This window comes from Pelecanus crispus, chromosome 11 (assembly GCF_030463565.1).
Source record: "Pelecanus crispus isolate bPelCri1 chromosome 11, bPelCri1.pri, whole genome shotgun sequence".
Classification (NCBI taxonomy): Eukaryota; Metazoa; Chordata; class Aves; order Pelecaniformes; family Pelecanidae; genus Pelecanus; species Pelecanus crispus.
In genome coordinates, this window is record NC_134653.1 from 37,949,563 (window position 1) to 37,971,023 (window position 21,461).

General features: G+C 42.5%; 1 protein-coding gene across 1 annotated transcript; it reads left to right on the forward strand.

Moving 5' to 3' along the window:
• The first annotated feature begins 429 nt into the window (after positions 1 to 429).
• Positions 430 to 20,347, forward strand: ANKLE2 (ankyrin repeat and LEM domain containing 2). Its single transcript, XM_075718297.1, has 13 exons — positions 430 to 700; positions 4,885 to 5,373; positions 6,438 to 6,629; positions 8,083 to 8,276; positions 9,263 to 9,451; positions 9,750 to 9,872; positions 10,258 to 10,324; positions 10,999 to 11,180; positions 12,638 to 12,744; positions 13,627 to 13,820; positions 14,770 to 15,493; positions 16,072 to 16,203; positions 18,744 to 20,347. The coding sequence occupies exons 1-13, from the start codon at positions 445 to 447 to the stop codon at positions 18,979 to 18,981; spliced, it is 3,087 nt and encodes a 1,028-aa protein (XP_075574412.1). The 5' UTR covers positions 430 to 444; the 3' UTR covers positions 18,982 to 20,347.
• The last annotated feature ends 1,114 nt before the right edge of the window (positions 20,348 to 21,461 follow it).

Below are 21,461 nucleotides of genomic sequence, written 5' to 3' on the forward strand. Positions count from 1 at the left end.
TCTCTGGGCAGCCTGTCCCAATGCCTGACCGCTCTTTCTGTGGAGAAATTTCTCCCAGTATCCCACCTAACCCTCCCCTGACGCGGCTCGAGGCCATTTCCTCTCGCCTATCGCTTGTTCTCTGGGAGAAGAGCCAACGCCCGCCTCGCCGCACCCTGCACCCTCCTGTCAGGCGTAGAGGCCTCGCTGAGGCGAGCAGGCGGACCCCCGCGCCCTCAGCCGGGCCGGCGAGCAGGAGGGGGGACTGGCGAGCAGGGGGGGCTGGCAAGCAGGAGGGGCTGGCGAGCAGGCGCGGCGGGCGGCCCGGGCGCTCGGCTCAGGCAGCGGGGCGGGCAGGCCCGGCGGCTGGCGGGCGGGGGCCTGGCGGGGCGGGGCGGAGGAGGAGAGGCGGAAGCCGGGAGGCCGCGGAGGTACCGTCCCGGCGGGCGGGGCGCGGGCCGGGGCATGGAGCGGTGGGTCGGGGCCGCCGGGGGCTGGGGCTCCCTGTGGGGGACCGGCTGGGGCCGCTGGCCGGGCTGGGAGCTCCTGGCCGCCTGCGCGGTCATCGGCGCGGTGGGCTGGCTGCTGCGGCTGCTGGAGAGGAGGCCGGGCGGCCGCGGGGCGCCGGCGGCGGCCGCCATCTCCTCCTCCTCCTCCTCCTCCTCCTCCTCCCCGGCGCCGCTCTCCGCGGGGAGCCGGCGCTGCAGCGGGAGCCGCGCAGGTGAGAGACGCGGGGGCGGCGGCGCTGCCCCTCGCCCTGCGGGAGGGGGCGGCGGGCACCGCCCGGGGAAGGCCTGCGGCCGCTCGGCCTCCCGCCCCGCCTTGCCGCCGCGGCCCTGGGGCGGGGGGGGGGCTTCTCCCGCCGGCGGAGCTCGGGGCCTGGCCGCCGGGGGCTTGCCGCGCCCGCTCCCCGATCCCTCGGCGTCGCGGGCGGTGCCCGGCGCTGCCCTCTTTCCTCCCTCCCTCCCTCCATCCTTTCCCCCTTCCCTCCTTCCCCGCCGCACGGCTGTGCCGGGCTGGCGGCCGCACGCCCGGCCGCTGCCTGCTCCGCCCTCCTCCTGCTCCCGCTCCCGTCCCGCTCCCTGGCAGCCAGGGCCGCCGCGCCCAGCCCGCCTCCCCGCCTGCCTCCAGAGACGCCGCCCGCCCTCCCTCCTCACAAATCCCTTCCCGCCCCCCTCCCCGCCTTTCTGTTCGCCCCGGCTCCCCCGCGGCTTATTGCAAGTTTGTTTTGCAGTTCTGTTTCTGCCACGTATTTGGTAGCTGTTGGCTAATTTGGCAACGGGCGGCATCGCCTAAATGCCCGATTGCACAGCCACGATTATTCCCGCCACCTGCAAATCCTAGCAGGCAAAATCCAGCCGCAGACGGCGTGTGCCTCTGCTTTAACTCCTGCCTCAAAAAGGAGAAAACAAAAAAAAATCAGCATTCTTACATTGCTTATTTACAAAACGGTTTAATAAGTACTGGAATAAAGTAATACTGCCATCCTTAAAAGCCAGTCATTCGTTCCCTCTTAATAGTCTTAAGTACTAGCCTTAATTATTTTTGAAACCGATTCTGCTGTTTCATACTGATGCAGTAAGACAAGGGAAGATGCAACTCTTACTCATCCTTCCAGATTTTGGGTGATTTGGAAAAAAGCCCCGAGCGTGCGGTTGTTACAGTAGTTATTCATACTGGCAACGCCACTAAGGGTAACTTGCAAGACCTGGCGTGCCCAACTGCAAAAGGTAGCTGCACCCGTGCTGGCGGTACTCTGCATCGTTTGAAATTACATGAAATGCATTTTAAGGTTCAAATAATCACCTTTTGCACCTGCATGTAGCAAATGATCCGAGGACTATCTTAAACCAGGCAGTCGCTATTTCTCAGGTCTGCGAGTCACACCATTTGTTTTGTTGCTCAAAATAAGTGATGGGGTTAAAAATCAATAAACGCTTATCCACCTTAGCAACACAAACGTATTTCATGAGAGCTCTGTGTTGTCATTCCAACAATGTTTTTCTTGTTTCCACAGCAAGTTTATTGTAGAAAACTCTTTGTGCTAACAGTAGATCTTAAACCAAAGATTAATTTCTTCACTGTTGGTCTGCTTCGTCATTTCACCCTCTGATTTAGTTGTGCCTGAGTTGTAATGGACGCATGAAATAAATACTTTTTCTTACATAGTTGAGAAAGAAAATCTTAGGCGCCAAGTTGTATAAAAACATGAGATACCAGAGAAATTACTCCTTGCCGACATTTTTTTACTTAACCACAAGCCAAGAAGAAAGAATTTTTGCGTGTGCCTGCATACTCCACATACATGAATCATACATATGTAAGGTCTGCTCTTCCGCAGAACGATTGTGCTAGTCCTGAACCCTAAAAATAAGAGTATTTCCTGAGTTAATTCTTTAAGGCATTATATTATGTTGACTCTAAAGTGTTTTCATTGAGTCGTTTCTGCAATAAACTTGCTTCCCTCTTGAGTTTTCATCTTTATTGTGTTTGCTTAGTTACACAGTCTCAAAAAGAAAATCCTTAGTATAGCAAGGTTTGATACTCTTATAATTGACCTCAGGGCCACGTTTTATCCCTTGATTAAAACATAATGGCATCAAATTTATTAAAAAGTAGGTGATTAAGAATAAAAATAAGTGAGAAGGTCTTTCACATCTGTCTTTGCAGTCTTGTGGGCAAGGCAGACAATCGTAACAATGAGTTGCTTGGAGGTTTGGGAACCCTAAGGGAACTGGAATACTTTGGGGAGACAGCTCAGCAGCATCACCTGTGGCTTTGCCACAGTTTGGTGTGGGCTTTTTTCAGTTTTTTTGGTTTTGTTTTTTTTTTAAAGCTGAAATGCTCTCATTTCCCATCATTTCAGTGAGGTTCCAGTTAGCATTTGTGAAATATTCAGGGAGTGAGGTATGCTCTCTAACCACAAGATGTTTAAGATTGGACATTAAAAAAAAAAGAGAAATGGCTTGCAAAGGAAACAACTCTCAAACTCGCGTAACTGTCAAGTTGTAATAATATGTGAAAACCTACTTAAGGTTTAGCATTAACATCTTTTTCCATAGTATTTCCTATTATTAGAAATGTAATAGTTTCGAAGTTAGATTCCAGTGAGAATTTTACTTGGCTGTATCGACTGTTGTAAAAGTTATGAAAACAGCTGTGTGCATTTGTGGGGGTTTTTTTAATATATGAAAAGTTTTGTTCTTTACCAGCTTAATCCTTGGGTAATTTAAAAAGCAAGATTGTCATGTCTGTTTTGTTGGTGTGTTTTGCGATGCTACTATTGGCAACGCACGTGGAAAAATAAGGAAGTTTGACTCTACTGCGAGCCTGGGATGAAGATGCAATTTTGGAATTACTTCTGAGTTTGTGCACTCCGACACAATGAATTATTGCCTTACTAGGATCCAGTCTTCAGAGCGCCACGTCCCTGCCGCGCGAGGGTGCAGCCTTTCAGCGTTCAAACCTCACGTTAGTTCCCCAGACAAAGGCTCTTGCCCCTCAGAGCTCGTGTTAAGGACTGCTTGTGCGCCCCGTTCGTAAAGCAGGAGAGCTCCTAAATTGTGGACATTTCTCACGCTGCCACGTGCATCCACAAATGCTCTTTTGAGGCTATTTAACTTGAAATTGCAGGTGATGCTGACTGCGTGCCTGGGAGATTGCTTTGTCTCTAGTGGAGTAAGATTAGGAGTTGTGTTATTCCAAAAAATAGCACGCTTTAAAAAATAGAAATCAGTTCATGTGGAGAAGCTGCAAATGAGTGTTTTTAAGTTTCATAAACTGAGGATGAAAGCTGGAATTGAAAATAAAGTACTAAAAATGCCATAGGACCTGTCCAAAGCAGCATAACCCATAGAATGGCTAGGCGGTGAAGGAAGGGTCAATTTAAGGAGGGAGTGAAAGCAAGCTGAAGGAATACGACTGGCTAATCATTTCTGTCCTAAAGCTGTCCTTTCTCAAGAGCGTACAGCAGGAAAAAGTCACAGCCTTTGTGGAGGCGCATGGATGCAGCAGCCGATGAAATAACTTTAAAGCTTCTTAAGTGCTTGAGCTGCGCAAATCTTGTATTTTTCTGTTGTGTTTTTCACAGCAAGAAATTTGCATTGGCACCACGTTGGTTTTAGTATCTTCTCGCTGACCGTGCAGAAGCTGTAAGCGTGTGGATTACATGGAGGGAGGGGAGCTGGGGGACTTGTAGTATCGTACCAGAGAGAAGAATTTTCCTTTGGAAATGGAGAAATTCTTCCAGCTCCTGCTCTTTGTCAGAGAGGGAAATGTGAAAAGATCAGCTGTTCTGGTCTTCTGGCTGTTTGCTCTCCAAACAGGGGCTGGGAAACAACGTGTTGCGTAAACACTTCCAGCCTTGCCTCCTGGCCAGACTCCCCTGGTTGCTGCATCACGCTTCTGCCTTATACTTCTGTCAGCTAGAAATTCTTACGGAAATAACAGAAATAGTGCTGTAGGTGCTGCCTGGCCAGAATCTCTTACTGGGGCTAACCAGTCATCGTGTTCTTGTATTCCGTTACGTACGTGGATTGTTCCTGTCTTGGCAGGAATGAAATATTTCTCAGCCTGTCATGAATTTTCATGCATAAATATTCTGGATTGAATTTTCACACCAAAAGAAATTTGAAAAGGACAAACAAGAATAAAATGTAAGCTGTAAATACTCTTTCAAGCAGTTGTGAGAGGAGGAAATAAACTCTTGGTGTAAGTCTGATAGCTTAATGCTTTTAATGTGTTGAGTTGAAAAATACTTTGTCTCCTCTGCGACTGCGATAATCTCTTCAGAATCAGAGAAACTGTTATGAGACACTTTTTCCCTTGGTTTTAATACAGCATTTAAATAGCAGAAAAAAAAGTTGCGTTGTTCTTTATCTCCTCTCTTTTTTGCCTTTCCTGTAGGTGAAATAACGATGGATGCAATATTATCCCGACTGAAGCAGCTCACCCCTGATGAGCTTAGAGAAGAAATTGTAAGAGCAGGACTGAAATGTGGGCCTATTACCTCGACTACTAGGTTTATTTTTGAAAAAAAATTGGCTCAGGCATTGCTGGAGCAGCAAGGAGCGTTGGAGGAAAAAGGATCTGCCCTGTCAGAGGAGGCTGCTCGAAACATCCCATCCGGCAGCAGCCGGGCAGAAGCGCAAAAGGCTTTGAAAACTACGGGAGTGAATCACAACGGTCATGGAAGTGTTTCTGAAGAGGCAGACTTTGGGTACTGTGTAGGTCTCAACCCTCCAGAAGAAGATGCTGTGATGCACGTGAACTGTTCCACTCCGGTCTGTGGAGCGGGATGCGTCGATTCACGGATTAGTACTCAGACACCGTCCAGAGATCCTCCACTGTTCTATGGTGTTTGTCCAGTTTATGATGACATACTGGCAAGGAATGGTAAATACTCATTTCCTTTATTTCCAGTGATAAGCATTTTGCCAGCATGTCTAAATAGACCTTTTTCTAGATAGCAGGTGATACAAACACCACTGTATTAGTATTTTATGCGTTGGTGGAAGTATTTTTCTGTTTCTGTAAAATAGCATTTATTGGATCTTCTGAGGCATAGAATCGCAGTTATAAGGCATCCCAGGTGTTCTGCCGTAATAGCTGGGACACATGAGGATCCTCTACTATATGTAGCTCAGATGAAGAAAATGATTTCCCACTGCTACTCTCATACCCATCCAGTGCCTTTACTCCCTCTCAAGAATAAAAAGTAATCCTACAAATAATCAAAAAACTATACTGTCATCAGCTGAAGCTTAAATGATCTCTCCTAACAGATTTCATATTTTCCTTTCTGTCTTAATGCCAAATGGTATCTAGAAGCATCAGTCATTTTTCACATTTTGTTGATGAATACTGCAGTAAGGAATTACTAAATTTCCTAGTCGCAGGATTACAGTAGTGCATAAAGGATTGTTTACTCTGAGACAGTAGTTAAGTATTCTTTCTCATAAAAAGGATATTCGGATATCGTAATTTGAGCAAGTTAACGTTAATGCAAAAGGAGAGGAAGGAGAAGGATTTGATTCATACCTAAGGTTCTATGTAGAGGTAGATGTGACAGTGGGTCACTTACATAGCTGATCCTTCTGAACAAGAGAATGTGGAAAGTAAGGCAGGGTGAATAAGCTCTGAGTTTGCCTTTCAATCTGGGTGTGAAATACTCGCTTGTTGAGCTTGGCCCATCTATTAAAAAAGGTGTTCCGAGATTGATGGACGTGTATGGCCAAACGCTGTACGCGTACCACCTGATGCTAGCTGGAGAGTGTAAAATTCTACGGTTTCTGAGAGAGAAAATTTAAAAGGACTTTTGATTCTTACACCATGTTTGGTAGAGAAACAGTTTGAGACCAGTGCTGGAAGGATAGTCTGGGAATTTTGTAATCTGAGATCTAGGAATCTCAAATCTGAGATTATTGAAATAATTTAACTTTGATTGTACTTATTTGCAGAGAGAATACATGTTTATGAAGATAAAAAGGAAGCTCTCCAAGCCGTTAAGATGATCAAGGGGTCCCGTTTTAAAGCTTTTTCAAACAGAGAGGATGCTGAGAAGTTCGCAAAAGGAATCTGTGATTATTTCCCATCTCCAAGCAAGTCCTCTTTATGTTTGTCTCCAGTGAAAACGGGATCATTTAATAGAGGTAAGTGAGGGTGTTCATCTGTGTACAGCAGAGGCAATATACAGTCTTAATTTTTTACGAGAGAAGAAGCAACAGCTTCATAACCAATATACTAATAACAGAAAAAATTTCAAAGGCTGAAGCATCTTAATAAATTGAAGTCCCTTTAGTCCCTGGTGTTTAAGATGAGCTGTAAACAAGTGTTAGATCACAGCTCCAGAGCTTACTCAACAAATAAAATTACTGTATAAATAGATAGGACAGCCAGTATTGAATTACATTTTTTCTGTGAAATAAATTAGTAGCAGGCAATAAAAAGCATATTTTAATTTTTTAATTCAAATCTGGTTTTAATTCTGTATAAAATGATACTGTCGCTGGAAAAGTCATTCTTAAAGTTAATTGTTGCTTTCCCAAGAAAGGACCACCAAAGTTTATTTACGGAAATAAAAAGAAGTAGTAAAGTATGTGGGAAACCTGCCATTTCTTTTGTAAAGAACTACCACAGGAGTAAATCCTGCCATTTCTTTTGTAAAGAACTATCACAGAAGTAAATTAGAGCCCCAGGAATCTGTGGAAAGACGCTTTTTGTGTCTTAAAGCATAAGGTTTGGCCTTCAATGTATGGTTCCTATGGTCTATGTTAGGATAAAGTAAACCGGTCACTTCTAAAAGCAATTGTCGTTCTGCTTCGCATGAATTTTACACTAAAAAATGTTGCTATTCTTCTAAAGCTGAAATGTTGGTAATGGCTTGCATAGGTGTGTTGCTTAGTGGTCTGTGGTTATATTTGGTAGGATTTGATTTTACCCATGGACTTCAGGATTTTCAGGTTTAATAAGACGCTGATAAAATTGCACAACATGTTAAAACTGTACTTAACTGTTAAGTGAGTTTGTAAGTTCAGAAATAAAATGGTAAACAGTGATCACATTTCACAGTATTCCCAGTTGCTAGGTTAAAGGGACTCAGTGGTCACAGAACTGCAAAAGCAATTTTAACATTCAGAAAATTCTGATTTCTTGTTGACTTTTGCTTTTAAGTTTGGATGGAAGCAGATTGGTAATTACAAAATTTACCAGTCCCTATTAAAGTCTGAAACAGTTTTACAAGATGATTAAGTCATATTCTCCTCCCTCCCTGTTACTGACTACCAGTATTTTTAAATGTCTTGTCATTGACCTCAATTTTTTTACTCCTGTACATTAAAGATGCAAAGTTAATACATATTTTAGATGAAAAGCTCCTTTTCACGGTCTGGGTGTGCAAACAGTGATCACGGAAAAGAAAACGGGTAGATGTGGCACTTGGGGACATGGTTTAGTCTAGTCTACCCTTGATTGGATTAGAGTAGACTTGGTAGTGTAGGTTACTGGTTGGACTGGATGATCTTAAAGGTCTTTTCCAACCTAAATGATTCTATGATTCTATGATACTAATGTATCTAGAAATCTATGTTGCTTGTGTTTGGATAGATGGCTTATGCTCCCCTGAGACCGAAACTGCTAATAAGGAGAGAGCCAACAGTTACAAAAGTCCACGTACTCAAGATCTTACCGCTAAACTTCGGAAAGCTGTCGAGAAAGGAGATACAGCAACATTTTCCGAACTTATTTGGAGCAACCCTCGCTATCTGATTGGGTCGGGAGACAATCCAACAATTGTACAGGTAAAAAAAAAAAAAAAAGTTAAAATCCAAGTTCTGGTTTAGTGATTTAGCTTTGAGGCTTGGTAAGCAGAACTGGAAGGAATGTTGTTTCCTGCTCTTCCCTGAAGGTATCTTGTTCCCCCAGTGCAGTTTCTCACTGTTTATTGATAGCTGAAAGCGAGGAGAAACACGGCAGTTGCCTGTCTTGCCTAAGTCGCCCGTTGTAACTGGGAGTTCGCTGTGCTCCAGAAGAGCTAGAGCAAAGAAACGGAGTATGCTGTTCTTTAGGGGAAGATTAGTTTTATCCAGTAGTGAAAGAACAGTCTTGTCATCATATAGTATTTATCTCCTCCAAATAATTCCAGTCTTTTTTAAACAGAATGATTTTAAGGAACGGGGTCGTGCCTAGGCTGTAGCTGGGGGTGCCTGCCTACACCTAGGCACCATCATTACATTTCAAAGTGTGCTCTGCATCTAAAATCCACGTATGAGGTACTGCTCAGCAGATGCTGACAATCTTACTTTAACAAATGGCTTCTATCAGACCAGCTTTGTGAAGCTGTTGAATTTTTGTATGTAATACATTACAGCAAACTGAATTTTACATATATATACACACACCCCCATTTTCCTGCTTTTTATACACTGAACACTATACACTATCTCCTTTTATTATGTGATATCTTAATATACCTTCTTTGCCACATTTTTGCCTTACATGTAAAAAAAAGACTAGAGTATAAGAATAATTTTGTTAATTGTAAGAATAATGTGGGTATAAAGATGCATCGGTCTTTACAATATCATATAATTTACTGTGGTTCTGAATGTTTACATACTGTTTTGTAAACATCTTTTCCTAATAAAATTTTAAGAAACAAAAATCTAAACGTAAGACTCAGTGTGGGAACCTTTGTATTTGCAGAGTTAAGTCAGTTAAGCCTATGGGCCTAAGCAAGCTGTTTAGATTTCAGTTCATTCTAATGTGTGTCCTTTTTTTTTTTCAGGAGGGGTGCAGGTACAATGTCATGCATGTTGCTGCCAAGGAGAATCAACCTGGTATCTGCCAATTATTATTGGACACTTTGGAAAATCCTGAATTTATGCGGCTTATGTATCCAGATGATAATGATGCAATGTTGAAGAATCGCATCCAATATATTGTTGACCTTTACCTTAATACACCAGATAAAATGGTAAGATTGGAATGTTTGCCGGTTTCTTATTATTATGGAAACAACTGGAAGGTGTTAAGGATGTGTCAGGGAGAAGGAAAGAGAATAGAAGAGGACGCTTCTAGCAAAATGAGCTATTCATGAGTTTTGTGGGGTTTAATAATCATTATTTTACAGGGTGGTGGGAAAAGATCTATGAAGAGCCCTGACAATTAGTTATGACGTTTATTTGCTTTTCCTAGTCTCAAGATAAAATACATGGGATTGACTTTATCATGTCTCCAAATGCACGTGATTTTTCCCTTTTTCCCCACTGCAGGGATTTGATACTCCATTGCATTTTGCCTGCAAATTTGGGAATTTGGACGTTGTTAATGTGCTTACCTCACACCCAGCTATTGTAAAAAATCCAAGAAACAAATATGATCAAACTCCAGCAGAAGTAAGTCTCTCCATGTCCACAACAAAACTGAAAACGTTACGCCTAATCAATAGTCTTCAAGTTCAAACTTTTACTGTAGATAGAAGGCTTGTAGTAAGATAGTAGTGTCATGATTAGAGCATAAATCTTTGATAACATTAAAATTACTTAGTGTTGATTGTATCCGGGGAAAAGTTCTAGATTTTATGATTCAATGCCTTTTCCTTACAGCATCCATTTGATGGATGTGGATGTGTTTTAGTGGTTAGTTCTACTATGAATTGAAAGTACTGGATGAGATGGGTAGAGGCCATTAATGTGGCTATTCAAAAAGAGCACACGTTGCAATTGGTCCGAGATTGAAGTCTTACCCTTTACTAACAACCAACCAAAATTACATTAACAGGTGGTTTGTGAAAGAAGCAAGAATAAATCTGCAGAATTGAAAGAAAAACTGAGAGAGTACTTGAAAGGTCTGTATTCAGAGTTTTAGACTATATCAGGCATGTATTTTGGCCCTTTGCTGCCTTCTATTCTGTTTGCTTTCTGTAGCGTTCCTGTTCATAAACGATGCTGCTGTACAGTGCTATGAAAACCAAAGAGAAACTCTAAAGCTGACAAGGAACAGAAAGCTTTTTGTCTTATAAATGACATGGTCAGAACTTTTACTGTGTGGATCACAAGGTTGTCCTCATAGCTCTGTAACATAGGCATGGCCCTTATTTTATTCAGCGAGCCTGAAGCAGAAAGTTTAATCGAAAAGCAAACAAAAGACCTTTACAGAGCAAGAGATTTATTTGTCACGCTGGGGAGTCATGTAATTGCTTCAACATAGAACTTGTCACTGTTTTGTCACGTGTGGGTTTAGGCATTTGCAAAAGGAGGTTTTGAAATGTGTTGAAGATCCTTAGGGAAGGGATGTATATCAGTGCAGGTGGTTCTGCATTTGAGAGAGAAGGGAGCCTGTGCTAAAATCCAATCTGTAAGCAGGCAATAAATATTGAAACAGTGAGTTTGAATTACAGGTATTTTTACTAATGAAATAAAGTCAGATGGTTAAGTATATGGGTGTACTGATATTCTGGGAAGAAGCAGCAGGATAGCGTGACATAAACTTCGTGAGAAACCTTTGTATTATTTATTTTAGGTCGATACTATGTACCACTCTTGAGAGCAGAAGACAATTCCTCAGCTCCTGTCATTGGTGCACCATGGTCACCCGATCAGACAGACGATAGCCCCCAGAGAACTTTATCTAAATACACTGGCAGCCCCAAAGACCCAGTGCTGTCGATAAGGGCTTTCGCAGGCCCAATGAGCCCCTCAAAGGTAAGGACAGAACTTCATATGACTCTAAAGCCTATTTTTTTCCTTTTTTTAAATAAAGAACCATTAGAAGTTCCACCCACAGTTCGTTGTGTGGCGTAGCTTGCTCCCGTTGCAGATTGTGGCGCTCTCTTGGAGAGATGGATGTTCCTCCATGGAGAAGGAGCAGCACAGAGACTTCTACGTATTTTTTGTGGCTGGAAACATAGAAACATGTGGTGTAAATAAGGCGAGTGGAAGTTCAGTCAAAAGAAAGTTGTTCTTTTCTTTTCCCTATTGAAATTATTCAAAGAGCACTCTTTGACAAACCTTTCATTGTCTTACAGATAATTGCTCGAACTTTCTAATCTGAAATAAAGCCTTTCAATGCGACTGTGAATCGGTTTAAAAAAATCTTAACTATATCTTTATCTCATTTCTAGAAATTGGCACTGGATGTTAAAAGCAGTTTATCACCTCTGCTTGTTGAATTAACATTAATATTTTCTTTCTAAATGGAAAAAGTGACGACCAGGTAGTAGATGTTGGGATAGTTTTGGAAAAAGTATTGGTTGTATAGTAGAAAAGCAAAGTCTTTAGTTTTCAGGAGGAATACTTAGATACCAGTTAAATGTATTATAAACTTGCAGGCATTTCTTTCACTCATCTGTTTAATATGAACATGCTGGAAGTATGATGGCTTTAGAAATAGTGAATAAATGAGGACTTTCTGTCATCTAATGCTTGAATTCTTCCAGGACTGAGTTTTACCAAAGCGCTTAATGCTTTTCCTTCTAAATTGGTCAATTTTCTGTTCACCTGACAGAAATGCTCTGAAAAATTTTACCTAGTGTGTAAACAATGCATTATTTTGATTACTGACAGATACTGTTAATGTCTGAATGTAATTCTTCATCATTGTTGCTGATCTTTGTCATATAAAGGCTTAAAGTTTGGGATTTTACAAAAATCCATTCGTTTATTCCCTTTAGTAGTTCAAATTCAAACTTCAACATAAACAGCAAAATGTATTCTAAAAATTGTAGCAAGTCTGTGGAATTAAATATATCCATATAAAAAGATCACCTTTGCATCCTAGAAACCAGTGACCAAGAGAGCATTTATCACTAAATAAAGTCATAATGGCGTGGGAAAGTGACAAGGCATAATTACAAGAAATTGAAACCAGACTTAGTATTGATGCAGTTTACTTTAAGGTGGTTATACATTATGGTCCTTACTGTTTTAATAAGCAGTTATGAGATCAAAGTAACCAGTAATACTGGGAGGAGTAACTTCAGGTCCAGTATGAGATTCTTCCTAGCTAGAGTTGAGCAATACTTGTGGCAGAACTTGAGTTGTTCACATGCAGGCAGCAAACAGGTGCGTGTCTTCCAGACCGATAGGCAGGCATTCAGCCAGCACTGAGTTAGCTTTGCATTGGCGGGGTATTTTTTAAAAATTATTTCCTTTTTTTAAAGGCTGAAGAATTTCGCAGGCTTTGGAAGACTCCACCTCGAGAGAGGGCTGGCTTCTTTCACAATGTCAGGAAATCTGATCTGGAGAGAGGTGTTGAAAGAGTTGGAAGGTATCTAAAAGAGTATCTGTGTAAAAAATTAGCAATAGAGCAATTAAAAGCAAAAGACTTGTGCTGGGAGTACGGTTATTACTTACTGAACAATATCTTAGGGCAAAAGTTACCGGCAGAAATATTTATGAAGTATATTGTAGTTGGATTTTTACTGTATTTTTGTGTAAACAGCTAAAAATGTGAGAGCTTGCTTTCTTAGCTTTGGAAATAAAGAAAAAGGTATTCTAATTATTACGGATGATACGTAAAAAACTCTTTTCTCAAACATTTACTTGCCTAATTTGTCAGAAGACCTAAAATTACGCATAGCCTACTTTTTCTGTAAAATTGAGGGATTGTTAAACAGGTAGCAGAATGAAAAGATCCTAATACAAATGTCCTGCTTTATAAAAGCTGTGTGTTGTGGTATGTGTCCTTGCTGTTAAAATACCTTGTATCAGCAATATGTGGAAAAAACATCCTTTGTTAAAAGCTGATTAGATTTCTTTCTTTAACATAACCCCTTGCTTCCTCCTACCCGCTCCCATTCCCAAATAGAAAAAGCTGTTGAATGGAGCGGTGTTCAAATTATGCCTGTATCAGTGGGGATTCGTCTCTATCTGATGTCTCATACAGTCAGTTTAAAAATTGCAATATTTATGGTGCTGACTTTAAGAATAGTAGATTAAACTTGAAAAGCATTATAGAAGAAATTAGCTGATACTGTGTTTGCTAAGGATGTGTGTATCGCTTTTGCAGACTGTTGATTGTTGCAGAGTTGTGTTGCCTAGTTGTGCGTTTGTACTCCTATTAATAGCTCATAAAATGTGTTCAGAAAAGTTATTGTCAAACTAATATTTATGTCTTCACAAATGATTCGTTTTATTTTATTTATTGCAGGGAGTTAGCTCATGAGCTGGGGTTCCCGTGGGTTGAATACTGGGAATTTCTGGGCTGTTTTGTTGATCTGTCTTCCCAGGAGGGGTTGCGAAAATTAGAAGAGTACCTGAGTCATCGGGAAATGAGCGAAAAGGCTCAGCAAGAAACAGGGGAAAATGAAACCTGCAACAGATACAAAACTCTACACCCTTCTGGTAAGAAAAGGGCAAACGCTACAAACAACAGGTTCTACCTAGGGAGAAGGAGAGAAGCAGCTTGGTGCCCAGGGGAAGTAGTATTCACCTCCTGCGGCTGCTATTACTAATCTGCTGTCCAAACAGTCTGGTCATAGTATTGAAAGAGTAGCTAACAACACTGCCAATGTGGGCGGACTGGAACAGACCTCGTTAGATGTGCGTTACCTTTCATGTGAAGTACTTTATTTGGTTGTAGCCCCCAAATGAAATTCCTATAAGACGACCTCTACCTTCAGTATGTTTTTACTCAGAGCATTTGGGAATTCATCTTAGAGAATTTTGTAACCCACAGATACAGATAAATAACTTCTCAAAATAAAGGAATAATTCTTTACCGCTGAGGGTGAAAGACACACTGAACAAAACCCAGGAAAGCTTTTATACCTTCTTAGACCGCTGCTTGCCGTGTGTTTATGGAAGGCACACGCTGGTCCCAAATCTTTGTGCTCCTTCCTTCCTGTGTGACGGCAGATCTGAAGGGGCTCTGGTGCGGGGAGAAACGGGGCTGACAAGACCCTGAAGGGTAGCCGTGGGACTAGTAAGCCTTCGTGCTTTGGAAGAGATGAAAACTTAAGCTATTCTATATTAGTAACATCTTCCTACCCTGTTCTGCTTTATCCTGACTTTATCCTTCGTTGTTGGTTAATGATGAAGTGAGGAGTGTAGGAAATAGTTTTCAAAAGCGTAGGATATAAAAGGTTATCTGCAAAAAAGACAGAGCCGTAATGTTGTCATTTTGCATTTGTGGCTTTAGTTAGGCCTGTTCATGCTGTTGCGTAAATAAAATTAGGGAGGGCTTTCAATAAATAGAACAAGGCATAAAGATCGTGTATTTGTTCCTAGTTTATTTGATTGGCGTTCTGTTGAAAGTCTTTTTATGTGTTGCTTTTCTTAAAATTGTTTACAGGCAAGAGTAAAAAGTGCTGCAATTCTATTTCTGTTGGAGCATTTTTGGATGAGGATGATGATGACATGAGCTTAGAAGAAATTAAAAACAGACAAAATGCAGCACGGAATATCAGCCAACCTGTGGCGTCCAGAGAACCTAGCATTGATGCTATCGGAGATGCCGAGTGTGATATCTTGTCAATGGAGCGTACAGCAGACATCATAGAGACATCGGATCACCCCAGGCACTACGAAAAGGCGGTTTCTTCCAGCAAAAATGGATTTTGTAATCCCGTGTCCAGTGAAAGGATAATTAGCGACAGAAAGCACTTGCATGATGGAGAAGAATGCCCTGTATTGCCCGTTTCCAATTTAATGTCAGAATTTGAAAGCCTGTCGTTCCAAGAACAAGAGGTTGCAGGAGAACCAAATAGAATCACTGAAAGAACTGAGAGAGAGAGAATTCTGGCTGAAGGAACAAGTCAGGTGAGAATATCCAAGGACCATCTGGATAAGACCTGCTGTGCAGTTTCACTGGCAAGTTCTGAGCCAAGTGTGACAGGGAAACCTGGAGAGACCAGGTTAAGGACAGAACACAAAATACCATCAGAAAAGGAGAGGCTGTCCCTGGAGTCCGGAATTCAGACTAACGAGGCACAACAACATCAAGAACTTTGCTCCCAGAAATTTGTTTTGAAGGCTTCACCTGGAAATGACAATTCTAAGAAGTTATTCCTGCTCGGGTAAGAATTGTCTTTGTTAACACTCACTTGTCCTGTGGTTTATGTATGCAAAACAAGATGCTTTTTATAATACCACTGACGGCAAGGTTGAGATTATGTGATAGTAAGCAACACTAGTTGCAGTCAGCCCTGTGTGATCATCTGAAAGTGCTTCAGTGCCTGTACAGTAGCCATGCAGTTCCCTCGCAACTAATTACCTGAACACCGTATCTGAAACGGGAGGAGGGAGCAGCCTCCTCTGTATCCAAATCCGTTTCCATTAACTTTGCTGTTTACCATTCATCTGACCGGCTTGTGGCTTCACGATGAGCCTGACTTACGTTAACAAAGTGTTTACTACACTCTTGGGATGTCCTCAGGTTCAATTTTCAGAACTTCTGTTTATGAGGCTCCTGTGTAATAATGGACAGCCATTTGTGCGGGGGCCTGCTGGAAGAAGTGCATAGAGAAAGTATGTTTCTAGAGGAGCGTGGGCAATTTGTTTGCTTACATCAAATATAAACGGTTTGGAATTGGGATGTTTTCTTGCCTGAACAAACACATTGTTCTCTTTTCATCTACTTCTGCTTATATTCTAGGGAGCAGCCCTCGAAGCTGGATAGCGATGTCTTAGCAGCTATAGAAGCAGTAGAGATTGATCCACAGAAATACCCGATGATTTACAAATGGAAACATGCGGTGCAGTCGTACGCTTCGTCTGACAGGCAAAGGTATTTCTGCAAATTCAGTCAAATGAGTTCAAATAAAATTTTTAGCAGGTCAGCAGCAGAACAGCTTGAACAGGTAGAATTTCAGGCCTTGTTGCTCACAAAAACCTTGTTTTAAATACTCAACTCTATTAACTATTAGTGTGTTTTTGAAATTAATGGCCAAGTCTTTCTGGCTGGTGTCTGTTAGTAAAGAAAGTTACTGGTGCTGCAGTCAAATTCCTTCCATTACGCCGCAGTTCCAGGTAACTTCAGCATACCTGTGCAGACAAATCGGACAGAAAATGAAGGTCTCGAGAGCGTGTGTGTTTCCCAGTTGGCAGATGTCTCGGTTTGCTGATGCATTGCTTCGTACTTGGATCCTTCATTGGTCTTACTGGTGGTTGTGATGCCAGTTGGTAATTCACCCCTGCTGTGGGTGCGGTGCGAGGACGTCGTATTGCTTTGAGGTACTTAGGTTGTGCAGAGCCATGTTAAAGTGAATTTATTTTTACCCTCTGTTACCCACTCCCAAGGAATTGTCAGCATCAGCGATGGGGCGTGTTAAGTTTTTAGAGTATGTTATGATTTGCTGCACAAGTAGTGGAAGCAGACTGCATTTGTTGGGACACCTGAATACGCGTTACGCCGTTCATACGTTTTATTTTGAATGCTGTTGCTTTGGGGGACCCACAGCGACAGTTTTCGTACAAGTGGCTGCTTCTGGTACTTGCATTGACATGAGGATTTATTTCCATTGCGACAGACATTGGCCAGAACGCTGAAGAGTCCCTTGCTTAGACAGCCTGCAGTTTGGGTATGGTCACGATAAAGTTCTCAGAAAAGAAACAGATGGCCCGGTGCCACACAACAGATTGGGAAGGGAGCAGGAATGGAAAGCCATCAGATGACCTGTACTGACTTCTGGGTTTTTTGTTTCTTCTAGCTTTCTTACATGCATGAAATTCCACTTATGAGAACTGTTTCCACTAAGAAGTTCTCGGTATTAAACATTAATTTTTCAAAACATGCTTTAAAGACAGAACCTTTAAAGCTCTGTCAGAGCTTGTGAGAATTTGCACAATATAACAGACTGGCTTTATTGGCCACAGGATTCAGAGCAGGAGCTGGGAAGCAGCAGCGGAGCAGCGCAGCTGTGTTAAGTTAGCAGAGACTGCAGCGGGAGGCATGTTGTGGGAAGGGTTGAAAGGCCACGTGGCAGGGCTGGAAGAAGGGCAGAGGGTTAAAGTGGACGGAGATGCTGCCCAGGGCTAAGCGCCGGGAAGGGGAGAGCTTGCTTTTGTCTCCGTCTCAACCAGCGCACTGAAGTAGGGCTGTCGAGTGTAGTTTTAGAAAAAAAACCGTGATGATCACTGAGATTTTTCTGTGGTGTAAAGTGGAGTAGCAACAGGCAAGTATCTTCGTATGCCTGGTTGATACAGTGTCCTTGGACCAATTCACTTTGCGCAAAGTCAAAGTCTCTCATCCCCTGATTTTTGTGATTAATTTTGTGGAAAGAAATAGGCTAATTATTAGGCTTTTTTCATTCTTATTCCACTGTCTGAAAGGTCCAGAGTGTTATTCTAAAGTGCTAAAATTGAACACAAGGTTTTTAGGTGTAATCACTGTTCTATCGCATAAGTAAAAACGATTACTGTAATTATTTGACAATGCCAGGGCTTGCTCTGTCAGCTTCCTTAATTTTGCAGTGCTACCTCTGCCAAAAGCGAAGAAATGACACACTAGGCACTTTGTGTTAGGTATGTAGGATTCTGACTGCAGAAATCAGACCTAATGATACAGATACCAGTAGGTCTGTCAGAAGAAAATTATGGTCAAAAGGTTTTAAATAAGCTGTGTGCATGTGTATCTTTCGGGCGTGGTGGTGGTGTTTTTTATTTGTTTTTAAAAACTTTCTAAAATATCTTTAGCTTACAGCATGTTTTCTGTAGTGGCTCATCTTAAGAAATTGCTTCACATGCAAAAGCAGGAACAGGAATGATTCACATACGCTAGAATCAACCTTTGGTCATTCTGCCTTGCTTAAGATAAAACAGAGAAAAAAGGGTTTTGCAGAAAAGGTTTTTTAATTTGACAAAGGAAATACTGTGCTCTGCTTTCAAAGAAATTTTAGATCCTAGATCTCACTAATTTAAGAAAAAATCTGACAATTACTATATGGAAAAATGGCACAAACTACATTTGTGGCATCCAAACCCCAAGGTTATTTTTAAAAAGGAGGGGGAGGGAAATCACTCTGAGCCACAGCCGGAGCTGCGGCACTAACCAGGGTCGGGGTGTTGGGCTGAAATTGTGCAGGTGCTGCACAAGCACCCGTTGCTTTTAAATGGCCTTTTGGGAGCAAATGACACTGATGAGGCAGCACGGCTACGTATCATCCGTTGTGCTGTCGCTGTTTCTTCTCAGACCTGTCTCGTACCAGTTACGTTTTTTTTCTGCTGGTGCATTATTTCTAAGAGCTACAAGTGATACCGAGTAAAAGCGCTGCTCTCCTTACTGCAGTTTTCTTAACAAAATGCAAAATGACTTTTCATTTCTTTCAGTTGGCCAAGTCCAGCGCTGAAGGCAAGATTCAGGTCCCAGACGGTCGCTGCTGGCCTCCCAAATGCTTCAGTGTATTCTAATTCAGGAAGAAGCAGTCCCGTAACAGGAAGTCCAGGAAAATACGGCAACGCCGCCTCGTTCTCCCCAGACCCCGGGAGTCCCGGGCGCTACAGTCCGGCTTGTGTCAACCATGCCCTGTTAAAACTGCGTTATTTTTCAGAGCCTCCTGCCCACTAAAATACGGTTCATCTTCCTGGGACTTCAATTATATTTTCATTGTTAAGAGTGGAGGGAAAAAAGGACAATGTTACTGAAGTGACATGAGGTTTGTACTTGGCTATTTATTTTTCCTCAATTGAGGACAACCGTATGTTAAAAATTGAATATATGTCTTTATGCCAGATACGAGATAGATTACTGGTGATATGCAAGAAGTTAGTGACAGTCCGTGCAGTTGTCCAGTAGCTATGACTTAACCCTTGGTGCCAGTAAGCAGCGAGCTGAAGCTGTACTTAGAACCGGTGGTATCTCACTATCACCGGTTGTCGTTGTTGTAATGAACCCGTTAGCCCTCAGCTGCATTTCTTTTGCTTGGGTAGTCTGGCGGAAGCACGTCATCGGTGAACGGAATTCTTACAGGAGGAGATCGATGGCGGGAAGTAAAACGTCCTTCCCCTCGTGGAGGGGACGCTCAAAGTGCAAAGCCCGAATCAAAGCCCGGGTATCGACAGCGTTCCCGTAGCCAGTGTGAATGAACGCGCAACCCCGCGCGTAAAGGGGAAGTAAGCGTTGATAGCCAGCAGCATGGTCTAGACGGTTGAATACACACGCGTGCGCACACGCCCCTCTACATATGTGTGTATGTATGCACGTATTTACACTGAAAACCTTCGGTCTGTGCTTGTTCTGAGGCTGTTAAAGACACCGTGATACACTGAGTGTTTTAGTAAAGGCACTATAGAGATTTCTGGTATTCCTTTAAATGTTAGTTTGAAGATTTAAAAAAAAAATTATATAAAAATTAGCTGATTTTTTTTTTCCCCACAGAAGCTTTTAACATTAGCAGATTTGAATAGCTATTACACAAAAGCACATCAGCAATAATTTCAGCAAATTTACCAGCAAGATACCTTAACGGTCTAGTTTGTACTGTATTAGAGTGGTAGCCAGTGACCCATGGTGTGGCTCCTTGTTTCCCAACTGTAAAGAGAGAGGAATAAGGACTAGAAATATTTTTATTGAAATGTAAGCTTTTACTATGTCTGTAGTCTTGACGTGGTAATGAGTTTTTGTTACAGCAGCCAATAATTTTATTCTTTAGCCTTCTGTAAGAATGACTTGTTTCAGCAGCAGGACGCCGAGACTGAAGAATGCTTGTCAAAAGGCCAGTTTTCCCTATCAAGCTTAGTGGTTGTGATGTTGCTTGAAAGGCGGCTTCCAGAAACAGCGTTCTTTAGCCTTGATAGCTCGTTAGTTGGAAAAAAAACCTATCGTTACAATGTAAATCTGATCAGAAAATTAAGATCTGCCGAGGCTGTGCTGGGGAAGAGGGATGGATTTGGTCACTGGTGCCACACAGTAAGTGAGGACGCGTGGAGCCTCCGCGGCGGGCTGTAAGCTGGGCGTGCGGCCGCGGCAGCGCTGGTGGTAGGCAGGACGGTCGGGCTGCGTGCCTCCCGTAGCTCGCTCTGGCTTCAGGAGTCCAGCACTTGCCGGTTTGACGGCTGTCGCATGCTGCAGCGCGACGGCTCCATGCGCAAGCTGTACACCCTGCAGTAGGTTCGTGATTTGGTACAGACCTAAAAACCTGCACTTAATGCTTTTGCAAGCTTAATAGTGCCTTTTGTAACATTTTTTTTTTTTAATTAAATTCTTGTTCTTTTAGAAGTTTAAAAAAAAAAAAAAAAAGTGGCATCCACTTACTATGGGCACATAAAATAGTTTTTCTTCTGGGCTTTCTGAATGGAACGTATTTTAATGTCTCTCTCACTAAGTTTGATCATTTGGTGCGATAGCTCTCCGCTGGGGGAGAGCATTCCGATTTTAGAAATGATTTTTTAAAAAAAAAAGGCTTATTTAGCTCTTTCTTTATAATTAAACCTATTTCCAGTGAGCTAGACATTAGAAAGAGCTCCGTGACACAAGTGACGGTCACTTGGTGATACTGCAGACAGCAGGTGTGGGGGGGGGAGGCTAGGATTCTTTGAGACATTTAAAACCAAACATAACCTGCTGTTACCAAGCACATGAACTGAGTTTTTCATAAGGTGGGTGGTTTTTTTTTTTTTTGCCCCCCCTCAGTCTGGTTTTTGATGCAGCAGTCTTGATGGTCTTAAACAACTTTTTTAGGTCCCAAATTCCTGCAGTTCTACTTTGAAGGGTTTGGGGTGTTTTTGTTTGGCTTGGGGGTTTTGTTTTGTTTAATAATTTAATGTAAATGTGTTTGTCATTCTGGAGAAATGACTCAGCTGATGAGTAATTGCCTAATGCCATGTCACAGCCAAATTCGGGTGGGAAGGGGCCGTGCATGCAGCTGCTCCCCCCCCCCCCCCCCCCCCCCCCCAGCCCCTCCTGAGCTGCCCCATGGCGGCAGCGCCCATGGGAGAAGAGTTGGTTGTAGAGCCCAGAGACAGACACTAATGCTCTCCTCCTTCCTTTTTGTCCTTTTTTTACCTTGTTATGCTTTGCTTTCTTTTTTTTTAATATTTAAATGTATA

What these genes read in the sequence shown, in the direction of transcription:
- ANKLE2 (XM_075718297.1), top strand. Translation starts at nt 445, where the DNA reads ATGGAGCGGTGGGTCGGGGCCGCCGGGGGCTGGGGCTCCCTGTGGGGG. An exon ending in AACGGGATCATTTAATAGAG is followed by an intron (nt 6,630 to 8,082) that starts GTAAGTGAGGGT and finishes GTGTTTGGATAG; the next exon opens with ATGGCTTATGCTCCCCTGAG. An exon ending in GGTGTTGAAAGAGTTGGAAG is followed by an intron (nt 12,745 to 13,626) that starts GTATCTAAAAGA and finishes TATTTATTGCAG; the next exon opens with GGAGTTAGCTCATGAGCTGG.